An 18156-nucleotide genomic window follows, 5' to 3' on the forward strand; every position below is an offset into this window, starting at 1 on the left:
GACAAATTGGACTGTCATTTTATACCTGTTTTTCTATATTTTCATGCCGTTTTGTGATATCTTGATAATGTCCGATATGTTGGTGTTAACCATGTATTAGCACCAAAACAAACATAGTTAGGACAAATTAGACTGTCATATTGAACCCTTTTTTCCATATTTCACGTCGCTTTATTTGTAAATGGAAAGGCAGTGTGATCTAAGAAATTATTCATTTCCAATAGATTCTGTAGCAATAGATATTGTTACTTTAGCCAATCAGAACGGGCTAGATAGATAGAAGTATATGGCATCAGACTGTCGCCAATCACCCACCACACTATTTTTTTGGCAAAGAAAGTATGTTACAAAATGGCAATAAGGATTCTTGCCAACATCCCAGTTAAAACCTCACTGCTGCTAGTTATCTTGCATAAGCCATAGCAGATGCGAAAGTTAAATTTTACAGTTCAAGTTTTTTCAGTCTTAGTGCTAGAGATATCAAGCTTTTTACCTCATTGATAGTAACTATTTGAAAAAAAAATGTTTTCAGTTTTCTCCTGTGCATAAAAGCTCTAAAGACAGTCCTTGTCAGCTGATCATAAGATATGTAATTTCTGTTATCTTTAACACCCTTGTTCTGTGTATAAGTGTACTAGAGCTCTCAACTTGCCGGGTCTTGATCTGGAATATGAATGGATCAGTAACCAAAAACAGACTTTTTTTTTTCATTTGACGGGTTACAAGCCTTCTGCAACTTGACGACTTTAACGAAGTTTTTAGTTTTCAGCGTTGTCAAGCAGAAGTGGAAGAACCACCAGCGGTATTGCTTTGCTTGTTCGTGCCAAACTTATACTCAAGCCTATTGTATCATCAAGTTCAGCTGTTGAAAGTTGTTTTTTCTACATTTCTACTTTTTGGACTTTTTTTTTTAAATGTATTGAAGTGTCTCAGACACAACCATCCAGGTCTATCCATATAAAATTTGGGATTAAAGGAGAATTAGAAAAAGCAATTGGGTGACACAATGGTAGAACTTATATGAATCTCTAACTGTCTTTACAGCTTTTATGCAGACCAGAAAACAGTGAACATTTCTTTTGTTTCAAATAGTTACCAGCAACAGGCTTGGTATTATAACCCTGAGACTGAAAGAATTTGAGTTGTGAAATGGGTTGACTCTCATAGCCAATGTTAGTGGGAATTTCAGTGCTTTGCTTTCCCGTGCCAAGCTTACACATAAGCCTATTTTATAATCTAACTTATTTTGTCGGTTCAGTTGTCGGAATTTTTATTCTAATTCCATGTCAACTAATTACTGAGACTTAAAATCAGAGTGAAAACTTAGTAAAATTAATTAATTAAAAGTAAAAAGTAAAATTAATTAGTACATATTAATTAAACTTAGTCATTAAGTATCTGTAGTAAAGTGAGACCTAAAATCAGAGTGAAAACTTAGTAAAATTATTTATATGTACACATTAATTAAACTTAGTCATTAAGTATCTGTAGTAAACTGAGACTTAAAATCAGAGTGAAAACTTAGCACGGCAAAGGATTGCCGTACAGAGTGAAAACTTAGTACGGCGATACGGCAAAGGATATTGCCGTATGGCAGAAACGTGGTCTTGTCGCAGTCTTTGCAGCTGTAGGAGTTATGAACTGGTCTTTGGATATTGGTAGCTCTCGGACTCAGATCGCTCTTAGCTGTTGTCCTCAACGGAGTGTCATGAACAACGACATGGGATTTGTATGCGTGATGTTAAGCCAACAAATTCTTTGTTTGTTGAAGATCTTCCCTTGAAAAGGTCGAAAAAAAAGTTGCGGTATAATCGTATCTTAGAAAGTGACAGGTTCAAGCCTGGTTGTTTTCGTTAATGATAACACTATAGGCTGATGGCCACAGACAAAATGTATGTAAAATAGACGTCCAACTGAAATAATTTAATGGTAGCAATCTGGCACGTACGCAGGGGGGGGGCCTTCGGTTCCCCCGAAATTTTTGGAAATGTTTAATTTCCCCATGGTTTCTTGGGATTTCTGGCAAAAGTATGACATTTATTAAGAATCTAGATAGATGTGTGAACCCTTTTTTGGGGGGGATTTTACAGCATGCAATTATCCGGTCAAATCACTGCCCAATTATTAACCCTTTTTCTGTTCAACTTGTTACCCTCTTTGATGTAATATGAAAAAACCTCTTTTTCTTAAAGAGTTAAAGAGGCTGCGTCCCAAAGTCGAACCTTAAGACGTACAGGAATTAGGAGAGGCAGTCCTAATTCCTCTACGAGGAGTACAGGAATTATTAAATTACATCCACCATGGGTTGTAGAAAAATGTACAGAAATAATATGAAAAAAAACTTCGTTTTCTTAAAGAGTTAAAGAGGCTGTGTCTCAAAGTCGAATCTTAAAACGTACAGGAATTAGGAGAGGCAGTAAGACCACCCGCTTTTAAAGACTCTTTTGTACAGGTTTTTTGTTGTGGGGGGACTTCATTGTTACTAATTACTAGTTTCGGCGCAATGGTTCTCCTGTCCTCTTGTGTTTAACATTTTTCGAAGTTATTCCATTATTCATTCATTTCAATTTTTTGTTAATTAAAAGAGGGCCTTTCCGAAGCCAAGAGCGGGGGGTTAGGGGGACGGCAGCCCCCCACAACAAAAAACCTGTACAAAAGAGTCTTTAAAAGAGGGTGGTCTGCGGGGCGGCAGCCCCCCTACTGCCTCTCCTAATTCCTGTACGTTTTAAGGTTCGACTTTGAGACGCAGCCTCTTTTACTCTTTAAGAAAACGAAGTTTTTTTCATATTATTTCTGTACGTTTTTCTACAACCCATGGTGGATGTAATTTAATAATTCCTGTACTCCTCGTACAGGAATTAGGACTGCCTCTCCTAATTCCTGTACGTTTTAAGGTTCAACTTTGGGACGCAGCCTCTTTAACTCTTTAAGAAAACGAAGTTTTTTTCATATTTTGTGAAAAAACGCCCGATAAGGGACTTGAACCCTTGACCCTAGGATTAAAAGTCCCACGCTCTACCGACTGAGCTAACCACCTGCATGTGTGTAAATATAACTTTTAAATAACTTTTAAAAATTTCAAATTAAAATGGGCTCTTATGGAGAAATTGGTTAATTAAGTGGCTAATGCGTGGTTTCTGGAAAACAGGGAAGGAGTTATCGGATCGAGCTGAAATTTCGCGGATAAGCTCCTGGGCCGTAGGACCCCTTAACTTATGAATTTCAGCCCGATCGGACAACGTTAAAGGGGGTGGGGTGGGGTTGGGGGGTCGAAACTTTCGGGTGGTTAAGATTTTCCTACGAAACTTTCAAGGGAACTTACTCAGAGAATTCCGCATCGAATGAGTCTTCGTACACCCAGATCCGATGTCGGCTGTGACCTGTAGGCGTGGCAGAAAAAAAAGAATATGAAAATTAAGTGGCTATGCGTGGTTTCTGGAAAACAGGGAAGGAGTTATCGGATCGAGCTGAAATTTCGCGGATAAGCTCCTGGGCCCTAGGGGACCTTAACTTGTGAATTTCAGCCCGATTGGACAACGCTAAAGGGTGGCTGGGGTTGATGGGTCGAAACTTTCGGCCAGATTTTCCCCATGAAGGAAAAGTCGGAGGGGGATGAAATTTGGCAGGTTTCTTAGTTGGAGCTCGGGCTACGAAATGCAACCCTCCCCATCCCTCTGCGACCACTGGAACCGAAGATCGCTTAACATTGTCGTGGTTCGCCTCTTTATAGAGGCACGAGTGTGCCTCCTTGATTAGCGATTGTACTGTTTTTTTGTTTTGTTTTGTTTTTTTTTGTAAAGAGAGTTTGCTTTCCACAGCGAAATAGAACTATCCTAGATATTAGGGCGTTTATCCCCCCCCCCTTTTCAGGATAAAGTAAAGCTTTTAATGGATGATTTTTGGAAACTATCATTTTTCATTAAAATCTACGTTTTCGCAATAGAAGAACTACCCCCTCACAACACCCATATTGCACTGTTAACCCTAAAATTTCCCTTTCAGTGGGATATAAAAAACTAATCACTAGTTCTAAATCGCTATGAACATGACCTGAGCCTAAAACGTGCTTTTGAGGCTTCAATCTTCTACCCCCCATCGGCTACAATACTATAGATTAAACTTAATCTGTATTTGCCGATATACGTGCATTTTGAATTTATTTAGTTACTAAATAAAAAACTGCTACTTTATTTTTGCTGTTTCGAAGGTTCTGTCCCCCCCCCCGAAAAAAATTCCTGCGTACGTGCCTGGTAGCAATCAATTTGGTTCTTTTGCTCGTCTATCCTCAGTTTTTTAAGTTTATACTATGCATGAACGTCATCATATATAGCCTAAAGGCACTCGGACATCCAACCCTATTTTTTGACATTGTAAGATAGACATCTGTATCGTATACTTTTTGTCTGTGCCTTAGGCTTTCTCTGTTCTGAACTCTTCTCTCGGACGAAAATAAACGTTTGGTGAGCTCTTGCTTCTACTAAATTTGCAAATTTTCACTGTATATACCTCCTTTAAAGCGTCATTTAGTCATTTTCCCCCTTTCTATCAGGGAGGCCTAGTCTTGGCTCAAAAAAGGGCCTACTCCACTGAAAGTTCAAAAAATAGCAAAGTAATATGACCTTTTACTGCGTTTTGCAACAAAATACGTTTCTTTGAAGACCAACGTCCCCAATGCGTACGAGGTTGTGCAGAAAAAAACTCATAGGTTCTTATAGAGGTTAAAGGGAAACGAATTCCGCAACACTTTCTTATAGCCTACTACTGATGTAATTCTTCTCTTGTTCGTTTACTATCTGTACTCTTCTCGTTTGTGTGGTTTTTGAAATTATAAAAGCTTAAATCGTTTAATCGTATTTTTTTTTCATTTATATTAACAATCTCTCGTTGTTTTGTTTGTTTCTTTGTTTTTACCTATTAGTCCTCTAATGACATTATATCTCTTTTAGTGGCAAATAAAACTTATATATGCATTCTTCCATAATCTCTGAACTTTCAATTTTAAAGCTATAGTTTCAATCTATCGCAAGTTTAAAACCTCTATAGCACTATTCAGAAAACACTCAAGAAGTTTGCTTTGTTTGATCTGAGTAAACTGGCTTTTCTTTCGCATTCCGTTATAATTAGCTCATTCTTTCGTTAAATAAACTGCGATGCAGGTATATTTTAATTAATTTTTTTTATATAGAGGTGGGTAGGTTAGGCATTTAATACAGTGCGTTCTGGGCGGCCTGCTTTCCATAATTTTTTGTTATAGCTGAAACAATTTTGTTTCTAAAGTAGTGTTTATTCATTATATTTTGGTACATTTCATTATTATTAACCTGACTTCACTTTCGAGTGAATTCTAGATATTACGTAAGTACCAACTAAGTAGTTTTCGGTTAGATTGATGTTTTCTCTAAACGGTAGTTTAAGCCTGTTAGGCGAGCAAAAGCTATATCAAACAGTTCGTGGTAACGAACTGTAGTAAGGAGTGACCCGGCTCAATAGTAAACGAAACTCTAAAAAACGGAATTTCGATACTAAGAGACATATCAAAAGAATCGGATTTTTATGCTGATTTTAAATATACAAGTTTCATCAAATTTAGTCTTTGTCATCAAAAGTTACGAGCCTGAGAAAATTTGCCTTATTTTGGAAAATAGGGGGTAACACCCCCTAAAAGTCATAGGATTTTAAAGAAAATTACACCATCGCATTCAGCGTATCAGAGAACCTTATAGAAAAAATTTCAAGGTCCAATCTACAAAAATGTGGAATTCCGTATTTTTTGCCAGAAGACAAATCACGGGTGCGTGTTTATTTATTTATTTTTTTTTTTTTTCAGGGGTCATCGTATCGACCAAGTGGTCCTAGAGTGTTGCAAAAGCGCTCATTCTAACGGAAATGAAAAGTTCTAGTGCCCTTTTTAAGTGACCAAAAAATTGGAGGGCACCTAGGCCCCCTCCCACGCTCATTTTTTCCCCAAAATCAACGGATCAAAATTTTGAGATAGCCATTTTGTTCCGCATAGTCGAAAACCATAATAACTATGTCTTTGGGGATGACTTACCCCCCACAGTCCCTGGGGGAGGGGTTGCAAGTAACAAACTTTGACCAATGTTTACATACAGTAATGGTTACTGGGAAGTGTACCGACGTTATCAGGGGGATTTTTTTGGTTTGGGTGTGGGGTTCAGGGGAGGGGGCTATATGGGAGGATCTTTCCTTGGAGGAATATTTCATGGGGGAAGAGAAATTCAATGAAAAGGGCGCAGGACTTTCTAGCATTACTATAAAAAAAAACAATGAAAATGTAAACATGAAAAAGTTTTTTCAGTTGAAAGTAAGGAGAAGCATTAAAATTTAAAACGAACAGAGATTATTACGCATATGAGGGGTTCTAAGAATACTCTAGCATAAAGAGCGAGGTATTTAGGAGGAGATAAATACTTCGCTCTTTATGCTAAATTTTTTCTAAATAATTTCAACTATTTATTCTACGGCCTTTCTGATTCAGGGGTCATTCTTAAAGAATTGGGATAAAACAAGATTTAGTGTGAAGAGCGAGGTATTAACGAGGGGACCAATCCCCTCATATATATAATCAAAAATATAAGAATATAAAAGTTTGTTACGTAAGTTAATTCTTAAGTTACGTATTTTTTTTTTACTAATAAAAACGTTCGTTAAAAATAAAAGATTTAGTTGCCTTTTTAAGTAACCGAAAAATTGGAGGGCAACTAGACCTCCTTCCCCACCCCTTATTTCTCAAAATCGTCTGATCAAAACTAAGAGAAAGCCATTTAGCCAAAAAAAGAATTATTATGCAAATTTCATTTTTATAATTTATGTACGGAGAGCCAAAATCAGACATGCATTAATTCAAAAACTTTCAGAAATTAAATAAAGAAACAAGTTTTTTTAAATGAAAGTAAGGAGCGACATTAAAACTTAAAACGAACAGAAATTACTCCGTATATGAAAGGGGCTTTTCCTCCTCGACATCCTGCTCCTTGCGCTAAAGTTTGATTTTTTCTCGCAACTCTACCTTTTAAAACAATAAAAAAACTTTAGCGTAAGGAGCGGGGTGTCGAGGAGGAAAAGCCCCTTTCATATACGGAGTAATTTCTGTTCGTTTTAAGTTTTAATGTCGCTCCTTACTTTCATTTAAAAAACTTGTTTTTTTATTTAATTTTATCATGAAGCCGCTAAGTTTATTAAATGTGACGCCAAAAGATTTTTATTTCTTTTGGTCATTAAATAAAAAAACAGATTTTTTAACTGAAATTAAAAGCGACATTAAAACTTCAGACGAACAGAAATTATTCCGTATATGAATGGGCTGTCCTCTCCTCAACCTCTCGCTCTTTACGCTAAACTTTGACCCTTTATAACAACTCCACTTTTTAAAAGGTAGAGTTGAGAGAAAAAGTCAAACTTTAGCGTAAAGAGTGAGGCGTTGAGGAGGGGACAGCCCCTTTCATGTACGTTTTAATTTCTGTTCGTTTTAAGTTTTAATGTTGTTCCTTACTTTCAGTTAAAAAGCTTGTTTTTTTATTTAATTTCTGAACGTTTTTCAACTAATTGATGTTCCAATTTGGCTGACCGTACATGAAAAATTAAAACAAAATCTGAATATTAATTTTGGCAGATTTATCCCGAATATGAAGGGTTGCCCCATCCTCATAGCCTTACCCTTTGTGCTAAAGCCATTTGTACTTTTAAAAAAGCTTCCTATTCTAAATAAACGGCCCCCTTGTTCCAGTTTTAGTAAACAGCCTAACTTTAGCGTAAAGAGTAAGGTATTAAGAGGGCGCAACCCTTCATATATGGCATAATTTCTGTTCGTTTTTCAAATAATGCTGGTAAATCCGGCTCACCCTCTATAAAATACACCCCTCCCCCTCACGAATACATCCTCCGTAAAAATTTCATCCAACGTAAATTGCACCTCCCCCCCGCCAAATTCCCTCCAGACAGTTCCGTCGTCGCTGAGAATCGTCCCTCCCTATAAAATTGCTTATGGACGATTTACTCTGAAAAATTCTCCTAGGCATTCTTTCATTTGAATATGACTTCAATCTCTAATCGGTTTCTCGGTTAATCCAGAAATGAGCTCTTCCATGGAAATTATTTCCCAGAAAAAAACACGCAGAAAAAGTCCCTGGATAATTCCCCCGGAATATCTCCGCATAAAAAATTTGGCAAAGAGAATGTAAGACAATCAAAAAGAATTTTTTATAATAATTCTGTTAAGACCCTCCAGTGTAACATTTTCCCTGGAATATTCACTGCCCAGAAATTTCCTTCCTCAAGGAAAATTCTCCTCATAGAAATCCACCCCAAGCACAACCCCCCACCCCAAAAAACGGCTGTGTACTTCTCAATAATAAATACTTTATGTAAACAATGGGCAAAAATGACAAATTGCAGCCCGTCCCTCGGGGACTGTGGGGAGACATTTTACTCCTAAAGAAATAGTTATTAGATTTTCCGACTATGCTGAACCAAATGGCTATCTCAAGATTTTGATCAGATTACTCTGGGAAAAAAATGAGTGAGGGAGGGGACCTAGTTGCCCTCCAATTTTTTGAGATTATATTTTTCTGTTTCAAATTTTTTGAGAAAAAGAGCACTAGAACTTTTAATTTTCTTTTGAATGAGCTCTCTCGCGATATTCCTGGACCACTGGGTCAATATGATCACCCCTGAAAAAAACAAATAATCATGCATCCGTAATCTTTCTTCAGGCAAAAAATACAGAACTCCACATTTTTGTTGATTGGAAATACGCTGAATCTGATGGCGTGATTTTCATTAAGATTGTATGGCTTTTAGGGTTGTTTTCCCTTTCTTCGAAAATAAGGCAAATATTCTCAGGCTCATAACTTTTGATGCGTAAGACTTGATGGAACGTATATATTTGAAATCGGCATAAAAACTCGATTCATTTGGTGTATCTATTGGTATCAAAATTCCGTTTTAAAGAGTTTTGGTTATTATTGAGCCGGGTTGCTCCTTACTTACTGTTCGCAACCACCCGGGTTGCTCCTTACTTACTGTTCATAACCACAAACTGTTTGGCTAGCAAAAAAGGAAAAGTTGTATTAATTGCACTGTTGCCGAACTTAGAAGTGAGAATCTTTGTATTTCTTATTTTCTTCTGTACTAAACTAAAAATCCAAGTTTCTTAATTGATCATTTATCACTAACGAAATCAGTTGAATTTTAATCGCGTGCGGTCTTTTTTCACGAAAATTAAAACCCAAGTTTCTTAAATGATTAGATATTTTTAACAAATAAGATCTGTTATAACCGTTTGATGCTTATTTTAATAAAACTTAACTCCCAAGTTCCTCAAATGATCAAATATATAGAATAAAATCAGATGCATTTTAACCGTATGTGTTGTTATTTCTGAATATAAAACCCAATTTTGCAAATACTCAAATATCTTTGATAAAATAAGATGCATTTTACCCGTGTGCCTTCTTCTTATGAAAACTAAAAACCCAAGTTTCTTAAGTGATCATATATTATTAATAAAATACATTTGGTTTTCATTAATGATATTTAATCATTCGAGGAACTATAGGTTAGTTTTCATGAAAAAACGCAAACGGTTAAAATGCATCTTGATTTATTGGAAATATTTGAGCATTTAAGACATTTGGGGTTTAGTTTTCTGAAATAAAAATACACACGGTTACCATAAATCTGATTTAATTTATAATATATGATCACTTAAAACACTTGGATTTTTAGTTTTCATAAAAGAAGTCAAACGGTTAAAATATATTTATTTATTAAAAATATTTGAGTATTTAAGAAACTTGAGTTTTAGATTCATAAATAAGAACACCTACGTTTAAAATACATCTGATTTCTTATATATGCTTAGGGGTTTGGTTTTATTAAAAGAAGAAGGCACACGGTTACAACACATTTTATTTTATTAAAAACATTTGAGCATTTAAGAAACTTTGGCTTTAATTTTCAGAAATAAGAACATACACGTTTAAAATACATTCGATTTACTTGTAATATTTAATCATTTAAGAAACTTGGATTTTAGCTTTCAAAAAAAGAGCGCACACGATTAAAATACATCTAGTTTTATTGATTATATTTGATCATTTAAGAAGCTTGGGTTTTAGTTTTATAAAAAGGAACACACACGGTTAAAATACATCTTACTTTGTTAAAAATATTTGAGCATTTAAGAAACTTGGTCTATAGTTTTCAGAAATAAGAACGAACACATTTAAATTACATCTGACTTATCGATAATATATGATCATTTAAGAAACCTGGATTTTAGTTTTGACAAATAAGGACGCATGAGGCTAAAACAAATCTGATTTTATTAATAATAATTGATCGTTTGAGAAACTTGTAGTTTCATGTAAAAAGTAACGCATACGTTTAATATTCAGCTTTTATTTATTAAAAATATTTCAGAATTTAAGAAACTTGGGTTTTAAATTTCCGAAATAAGAAAACACACGAGTAAAATAAATCCGTTTTTATTAAATGTATTTGATCATTAAGTACTTCGGCTTTATTTTGTGGTTATTTAGGATGTATTTTGTTTTGTAAGAATTATTTTTGTTTTGCATAAATAATTTGTAATTTCTCAGGATTTATTTTTTTGTAAGAATTATTTTTTGCTTTGTAAAAATATTTTGTAAGAAGAATTTTCGATCTTTTAGGATGTATTTTTTACCCCAGTACTAATCAATACTTTCAATAGGCTTTATTCTATCATTTTGCCCATATGAGCTGTAATATCATCGCTCAGAATATATACGACTTCATTAATTTAGAGTTTTTGCATACCCTAATACTAAACAATACTTTTCAAAGGCATTATTCTATCATTTCCCTCATAGAGTTGTCGTATCATCACGTAAAATACATAGGACCTTATTAATTTCGACTTTATTCATACCCCAATACAAAGCAATACTTTTAAAAAGGCTTTATTGTATCATTTTCCTCATAGGGTTGTCATATCATCGCTTAAAATATATAGGCCTACGACTTTATTAATTTTGACTTTATCCATTCTCCAATACTAAGCAATACTTTTAAAAAGTTCCAAAAATTGTAAGTCTAAAAAAAGAAAAGAAACCTCACAACAAACATTATTTTCCTGATAGGAAAAATCACGATTCACATATCTGCATCATTTCATTTCATATTTTGAGAATATTAAATAAAAAAAAAACTAATTTTTTTAGCTGAAAGTAAGGAGTGACATTAAAACTTAAAACGAACAGAAATTACTCCGTATATGAAATGGGTTGTTCCCTCCGCAATCCCTAGCTCTTAACGCTAAAGCTTTTAATTGTTTTAAAAAGTAGAATTGTGGCAAAAAGTCAAACTTTAGCGTAAAGAGCGAGGGATTGCGGAGGTGACAACCCATTTCATATACGGAGTAATTTCTGTTCGTTTTAAGTTTTAATGTCGCTCCTTACTTTCAGCTATAAAATTAGTTTTTTTTTATTTAATTTCTGAACGTTTTTGAATTAATGCATGTTTGGTTTTGGCTCTCCGCACATAAATTATTAAAATGAAATTTGCATATTAATTCCTTTTTTGGCTAAAGGGCTTTCTCTTAGTTTTGATCAGACGATTTTGAGAAATAAGGGGTGAGGAAGGAGGCCTAGTTGCCCTGTAATTTTTCGGTTACTTAAAAAGGCAACTAGAGCTTTTAATTTTAACGAACGTTTTTATTAGTAAAAAATATGCGTAACTTAAGAATTAACTTACGTAACAAACTTTCATAACCTTATATTTTTATTATGTATACGAGGGGGTTTGTACCCTCGTTAATTCCTCGCTCTTTACACTAAATCGTAAGTTTTGTCCCAATTCTTTAAGAATGACCCCTGAATCAGAAAGGCCGTAGAATAAATAGTTGAAATTACCAAAAATACTTTAGTATAAAGAGCAAGGTATTTATCTCCTCCTAAATACCTCGCTCTTTATGCTAAAGTATTTTTAGAACCCCTCATATGCGTAATAATCTCTGTTTGTTTTAAGTTTCAATGCTACTTCTTCCTTTCATTTGAAAAAACGTTTTCATGTTTATTTTTCATTGTTTTCTTATAGTAATGCTAGAGAATCCTGCGCCCTTTTCATTGAATTTTTCTTCCCCCATGACAGATTCCTCCAAGGAAAGATCATCCAACATAGCCCCCTCTCCTCAGCCCCACCCCCAAACAAAATAAAATCCCCCTGAAAACGTCTGTACACTTCCCAATAACCATTACTATATGTAAACACTGGTCAAAGTTTGAAACTTGCAGCCCCTCCCCCAGGGATTGTGGGGGAGTAAGTCATCCCCAAAGACATAGTTATCATGGTTTTCGACTATGCTGAACAAAATGGCTATCTCAAAATCTTGATCCGTTGACTTTGGGAAAAAAATGAGCGTGGGAGGGGGCCTAGATGCCCTCTAATTTTTTTGTTCACTTAAAAAGGGCACTAGAACTTTTCATTTCCGTTAGAATGAGCCCTCTTGCGACATTCTAGGACCAATTGGTCGATACGATGACCCCTGGGAAAAAAAACAACAAAAAAACAAACAAATAAACACGCACCCGACTTGATGAAACTTATATATTTAAAATTAGCATTAAAATGCGGTTCTTTTGATGTAGCTATTGATATCAAAATTCAATTTTTTAGAGTTTTGGTTACTATTGAGCCGGGTCGCTCCTTACTACAGGTCGTTACCACGAACTGTTTGATTACAGATCGATTTTTTTTTGTTTAAGTACTTTTATGTCTTTTTAAGAGAATCTAAAAAAATTCTAAGTAAAGAGAAATTGAAGTTAAAAAATTTAAAATAAAAAATTTAAGTACGGAAAAGGGAGGGGCAAAAAGTTGGGGTAAGAGTATTGGGCTCCTTGGAGGTTGGTATATGTATGATCATGAGTTCCCTCTAAAAGAAGTGTTTATATAAGCACTCATTTCCATGAATATGATGATACAATCTGTTACACTATGCATATGATATAGAAGCTTTCAAGTAAAGTTCAATTCTATATCATATATTCTATTAGTCCGATTTGAAATCAAACGAAACGGTTATCTTATCTAGTTACTCATACTCAGACAGGTATGAGTGAATGAAATGCATTTGAGCAAAATAAATCCCAAAGGCCTTATTATATGATCTTTGGACTATTTTCGGATAAATGACTATCTCAAAATTTCTATCAAATACATTTGGGCAAAATAGGACGTGGGGAGTGGCTTTCCCCTGATCAGTTTGACTCTTGAAAAGGGTATTAGAACATTTGACTTCTAGTGCAATGAGCCCGCTTCGGAGTTCATACGGCCATTCTTTCCATAAGAGCATTACATGCTTTCGGGGTATAACGTACAATCTTTTTGGGTTGTTGGGGGGGGGTATCATCCCCAAAGACATAATTTTCAGGCCTTTCAACTACTCTGAACAAAATGACTATCTCAAAGTTTGATTAGATGTGTTTTGGGAATTGGTGGGCGTGGGAGGGGGCTTGTTGCCCTTGAACTACTTTTGACTATTAAAAAGAGCACTAGTTCTTTCAAATTCATATCTAACGAGCCTTTTTTGAAGTTTTTATGACAAAAAATCACCATCTCAAAATAAAAATATTAAAAATAAATATTAGCTGTTCTTTTTTACAATTTCGTCTAAATATTAAGATATCACCTGTTAGGGGGCATCTGTTCCCAATTACCTGCCTTAAAAACAATACATTTTATACATCATAGCTTGGCATCGGAAAATTTTAACATTAAGAAAGAGCGAAGGAATTTTTTACTGTTAGTTAGGACATAGCGTGATGCCTTTCGGACTTAGAATTTATGAGTTCTGGGAAAGTCCATTTGTTTAATGGAAAGCCTTTGTTAAGAATACTTCGTATTTACTTGATTCTCTTGATCAATATACTCCTTTCGCAATGCCCCTAGGAATAGCTTAGTTTGTAAAAAAAATACGTAATGTAGCGTAAAGCTAAAGGTCAAGCCAATCTACATAAGCTAAAGCTCGATACACTTAGTGCTTTTACGTGTCATTCAAGGTGAGATCAGAATTGTCCATTGATTACCTATGACCAGGGTAGTTTAACTCAAGCAGCGAGAAAGTTTGGCTTTTTCTAAAACACCGCATAAAACAACTTCCCTGTCTTGACCTTAAGACTAGTAATCATATGGGACTAGAAAACTAATAATTCCCAGGAATAATCACAAACGCCACCTGGGTATACTCCCTGTAATATTAGCTTTTTTTCTCGATCCGACCAAGGTCCAGGGCCTGAAAAAGTTGTTGAGCACAAGGGCCACGTAAACCTTACACCACCGCATGTACAGACACGATAATAATTAATATTTGGAAGAACCAAGATGAAACATTTTCATAGAATAAAAATAACTTCTAAAGTAAGAACTTTTAGAGTTCTCAAATCTTTGGTAGGTCTTAATTTGATGGCTATATCTCCATCAACTTCCCGTGATCTATGGTCCTTAACAAGAATCAGAGAGAAAGGTCAATCTTTTCTCGAATACTACTACTAACAATTTACCGCAGCACAGGGCCGCCTGAAGCCAACAGCTACGCACGCTCCTCCTCCATCCCAATCTCTTTAAGATCTCCCTCCTTACACCCTCCCAGGAAGTTTCCATTTCCCTTAAATCTTTCTTTACGACATCCTCCTACCCCAACTGCGGACGACCTGCTTTGTGTTTAGCCCTGTCGTCCCCTGTCGAGAAAAAAATGGCTTTGGACCTTATTTTTTGCTTATCCGATCTTTTATGGGAGACCAAAACCCCACAAGCCACTCCTTAAATGGGACCCCACCTGTGCGTGTTTGGGAGCTTGGGATTAAAAAAAGCCCCTTTACAGAATCAATAGTAAAAATCCATAGATTAGTTGGGGGTTGATCGTCCCCATAATTTGTACGTTTCAGAAAAAAAGGTCACGCCACTCCCCTCCCCACACACAGAAGAGCATGATCTTGATGTAAGTCAGATTTTTTTTATTTAATTTCAAACTAAAAATGCTTCTGAAATGCTTCCAGATTATGGAGGCTGACGTTTTAACAGGAAATAACTGCCCTCTCCCGCTTAGAAAATAAAAGGACATTTAAAATACATATGAAATAGTAAAGCGAGCAATATTCCCGTTTAAACATTGGTAAAAACAAAGGTCCTGGTTGTCATCCCCCCCTATAAAGTTTTCAACTGGTTCTCACGAGCGAAATGTTATATCTACCTGCTTCATTACCATGCATAGCAGCTGTATCATAACCGGGAAATTGAGCTGACAATATTTTGCCCAGGACAAATCTCAACCAAGACTCTGTCTCCCAAACTTCATTCAGCCAAGGTCCTTTATGCTTCACTGACGCTAATTGTTCTTCATCAGTCTTGTCTGATTGAGGAGGACACTAGATATTGGGGATATATTTAGAAGAGTGTGTACGGATCAATTATATCTCAGGAGGGAACCTCGTTTGCGAAAATAGGGTCTATCAAAGGCGGAAACTAATTGCCAAAGCCATGTTTTCAACTGAATAAAACTCCAGGGAAGTCCTAACTTGAGAGACATATTAAGATTATGTGGGATATTTATTGTGGAAAAGCAAATGAGCAGTGGAAATATTTTTGTTCGATTAAAACGAAGAACAGGTCATGAACCATTCACGGTAAGAGCGAATATTGGTTAGCGTTCAATATAAGCAGGGCTTGACCAAAATTATATTTTGGACGAATTCCAATTACTTTTTAGGGGAAAGGATCCAAGCTTTGACTGCAATGGAAAGTTAAAAGTAAGTGTTAGGTTTTAAAAAGGTGGTTATTTTACATAAAGTACGATTTTTCAAAATCCATGTCAAACAATTTGCCATTAAAAATTGTATTTTCGCTCCGAATTGAATGAGCCAAAGTCTTTTTCAATCTCAATTCTTCCACCTAGTAGAGTTTCATTATTTGACATAGATTCTGCCAGCTAGTCAAACAGCTCGTGGTAACGAACTGTAGTAAGGAGCGACCCGGCTCAATAGTAAATGAAACTCTAAAAAAACGGGATTTTGATGCTAAAAGATACATAAAAATAATCGAATTTTCATGATGATTTTAAATATATAAGTTTCATCAAATTTTGTCTTTGTCATCAAAAGTTACGAGCCTGAGAAAATTTGCCTTATTTTGGAAAATAGGGGAAACACCCCCTAAAAGTCATAGAATCTTAACCAAAATCACAACATCGCATTCAGAGTATCAGTGAACCCTATAGAAAAAATATCAAGCTCCTATCTACTAAAATGTGGGATTTCGAATTTTTTGCCAGAAGACAGATCACGGGTGCTTGTTTATTTGTTTTTTTTTTTTTTTGTTGTTTTTTTCCAGGGATCATCGTATCGACCAAGTGGTCCGAGAATGTCGCAAAAGGGCTCATTCTAACGGAAATGAAGTTCTAGTGCCCTTTTTAAGTGACCAAAAAAATTGAAGGGCATCTAGGCCCCCTCCCACGCTCATTTTTTCCTAAAGTCAACGGATCAAAATTTTGAGATAGCTATTTTGTTCCGCATAGTCGAAAACCATAATAACTATGTCTTTGGGGATGATTTACTTCCCCACAGTCCCTGGGGGAGGGGCTGCAAGTTACATTGACCAGTGTTTACATACAGTAATGGTTATTTGGAAGTGTACAGACGTTTTCAGGGGGATTTTTTTGGTTTGGAGGTGGGCTTGAGGGGAGGGGCCTTTGTGGGAAAATCTTTTCTTGGAGGAATATGTGATGGGGGAAGAGAAATTCAATAAAAAGGGCGCAGGATTTTCTAGCATTACTATAAAAAAAAACAATGAAAAAATAAACATGAAAAAGTATTTTCAATTGAAAGTAAGGAGTAGCATTAAAACTTAAAACGAACAGAGATTATTACGAATATGAGGGTTCTAAAAATACTTTAGCATAAAGAGCGAGGTATTTAGGAGGAGATAAATATGTCGCTCTTTATGCTAAAGTTTTTTTAGTAATGTCAACTATTTATTCTACGACCTTTCTGAATTGGTCATTTTTAAAGAATTGGGACAAAACTTAAGATTTAGTGTAAAGATCGAAGTATTAACGAGGGGACAAACCCCCTCACATACATAATAAAAATATAAGAATATAAAAGTTTGTTGCGTAAGTTAATTCTTAAGTTACGTATATTTTTTAATAATAATAACGTTCGTTAAAAATTAAAAGTTCTAGTTCCCTTTTCAAGTAGCCGAAAAATTGGAGGGCAGCTAGGCCTCCTTCCCCACCCCTTATTTCTCAAAATCTTCTGATCAAAACTAACAGAAAGCCATTTAGCCAAAAAAAGAATTAATATGCAAATTTCATTTTAATAATTTATGTGTGGAGAGCCAAAATCAAACATGCATTAATTCAAAAACGTTCAGAAATTAAATAAAAAAACTAGTTTATTTAACTGAAAGTAAGGAGTGACATTAAAACCGAAAACGAACAGAAAGTACTCCGTATATGAAATGGGTTGTCCCCTCCGCAATCCCTCGCTCTTTACGCTAAAGTTTGACTGTTTGCCAAAATTCTACTTTTTAAAATAATTAAAAACTTTAGCGTAAAGAGCGAGGGATTGCTGAGGGGACAACCCATTTCATATACGGAGTAATTTCCGTTCGTTTTCATTTTTAATGTCGCTCCTTACTTTCAGTTAAATAAACTAGTTTTTTTTTATTTAATAATGCTAAGAAACGCATCCAATGACTGTGCCCATATACAGCCACTTGTTATTTCTTAATATCATATAATTGTAGGAAAATATTAAGAAAACTGATTAGCTCTGTCTACAATTATTCTTTTTCAGGATTTTCAGAACTGCCAATAGGGGATCAAATGCGTCTTTTGCAATATACTTGGCCAGAAGTTTTATCATTGTCGTTAGCCTATAGATCTCTAAGTAAGAATGGAAGACTACAATTTGCCACCGAAGTTCAAGTGTCTAGAAAGCAAGCCATTGACTCTGGACTAGGAGACTTTTATGATTATGTAAGACTAATCATTTTGTTTGTTAATTTTTTATTTTTCACTCTACTAGAATCATCTATCTCAATCTATTCAAAGACTCGTTCCCTGGAAGTTCCCATTTCCCTTATAACTTTCCTTGCGAC

General features: G+C 35.3%; 1 protein-coding gene across 1 annotated transcript in view; it reads left to right on the forward strand.

The window, feature by feature from the left end:
• The window catches only part of LOC136029409 (steroid hormone receptor ERR2-like), a gene marked incomplete at its 5' end in the record, with an annotated part of 141863 nt that overhangs the window by 97515 nt on the left and 26192 nt on the right, over nucleotides 1-18156 (forward strand). The window contains 1 exon segment of the mRNA XM_065707776.1: nucleotides 17853-18034. Within this exon segment, the coding sequence (XP_065563848.1) occupies nucleotides 17853-18034 (182 nt within the window).

This window comes from Artemia franciscana, chromosome 7 (assembly GCF_032884065.1).
Source record: "Artemia franciscana chromosome 7, ASM3288406v1, whole genome shotgun sequence".
Lineage (NCBI taxonomy): Eukaryota > Metazoa > Arthropoda > Branchiopoda > Anostraca > Artemiidae > Artemia > Artemia franciscana.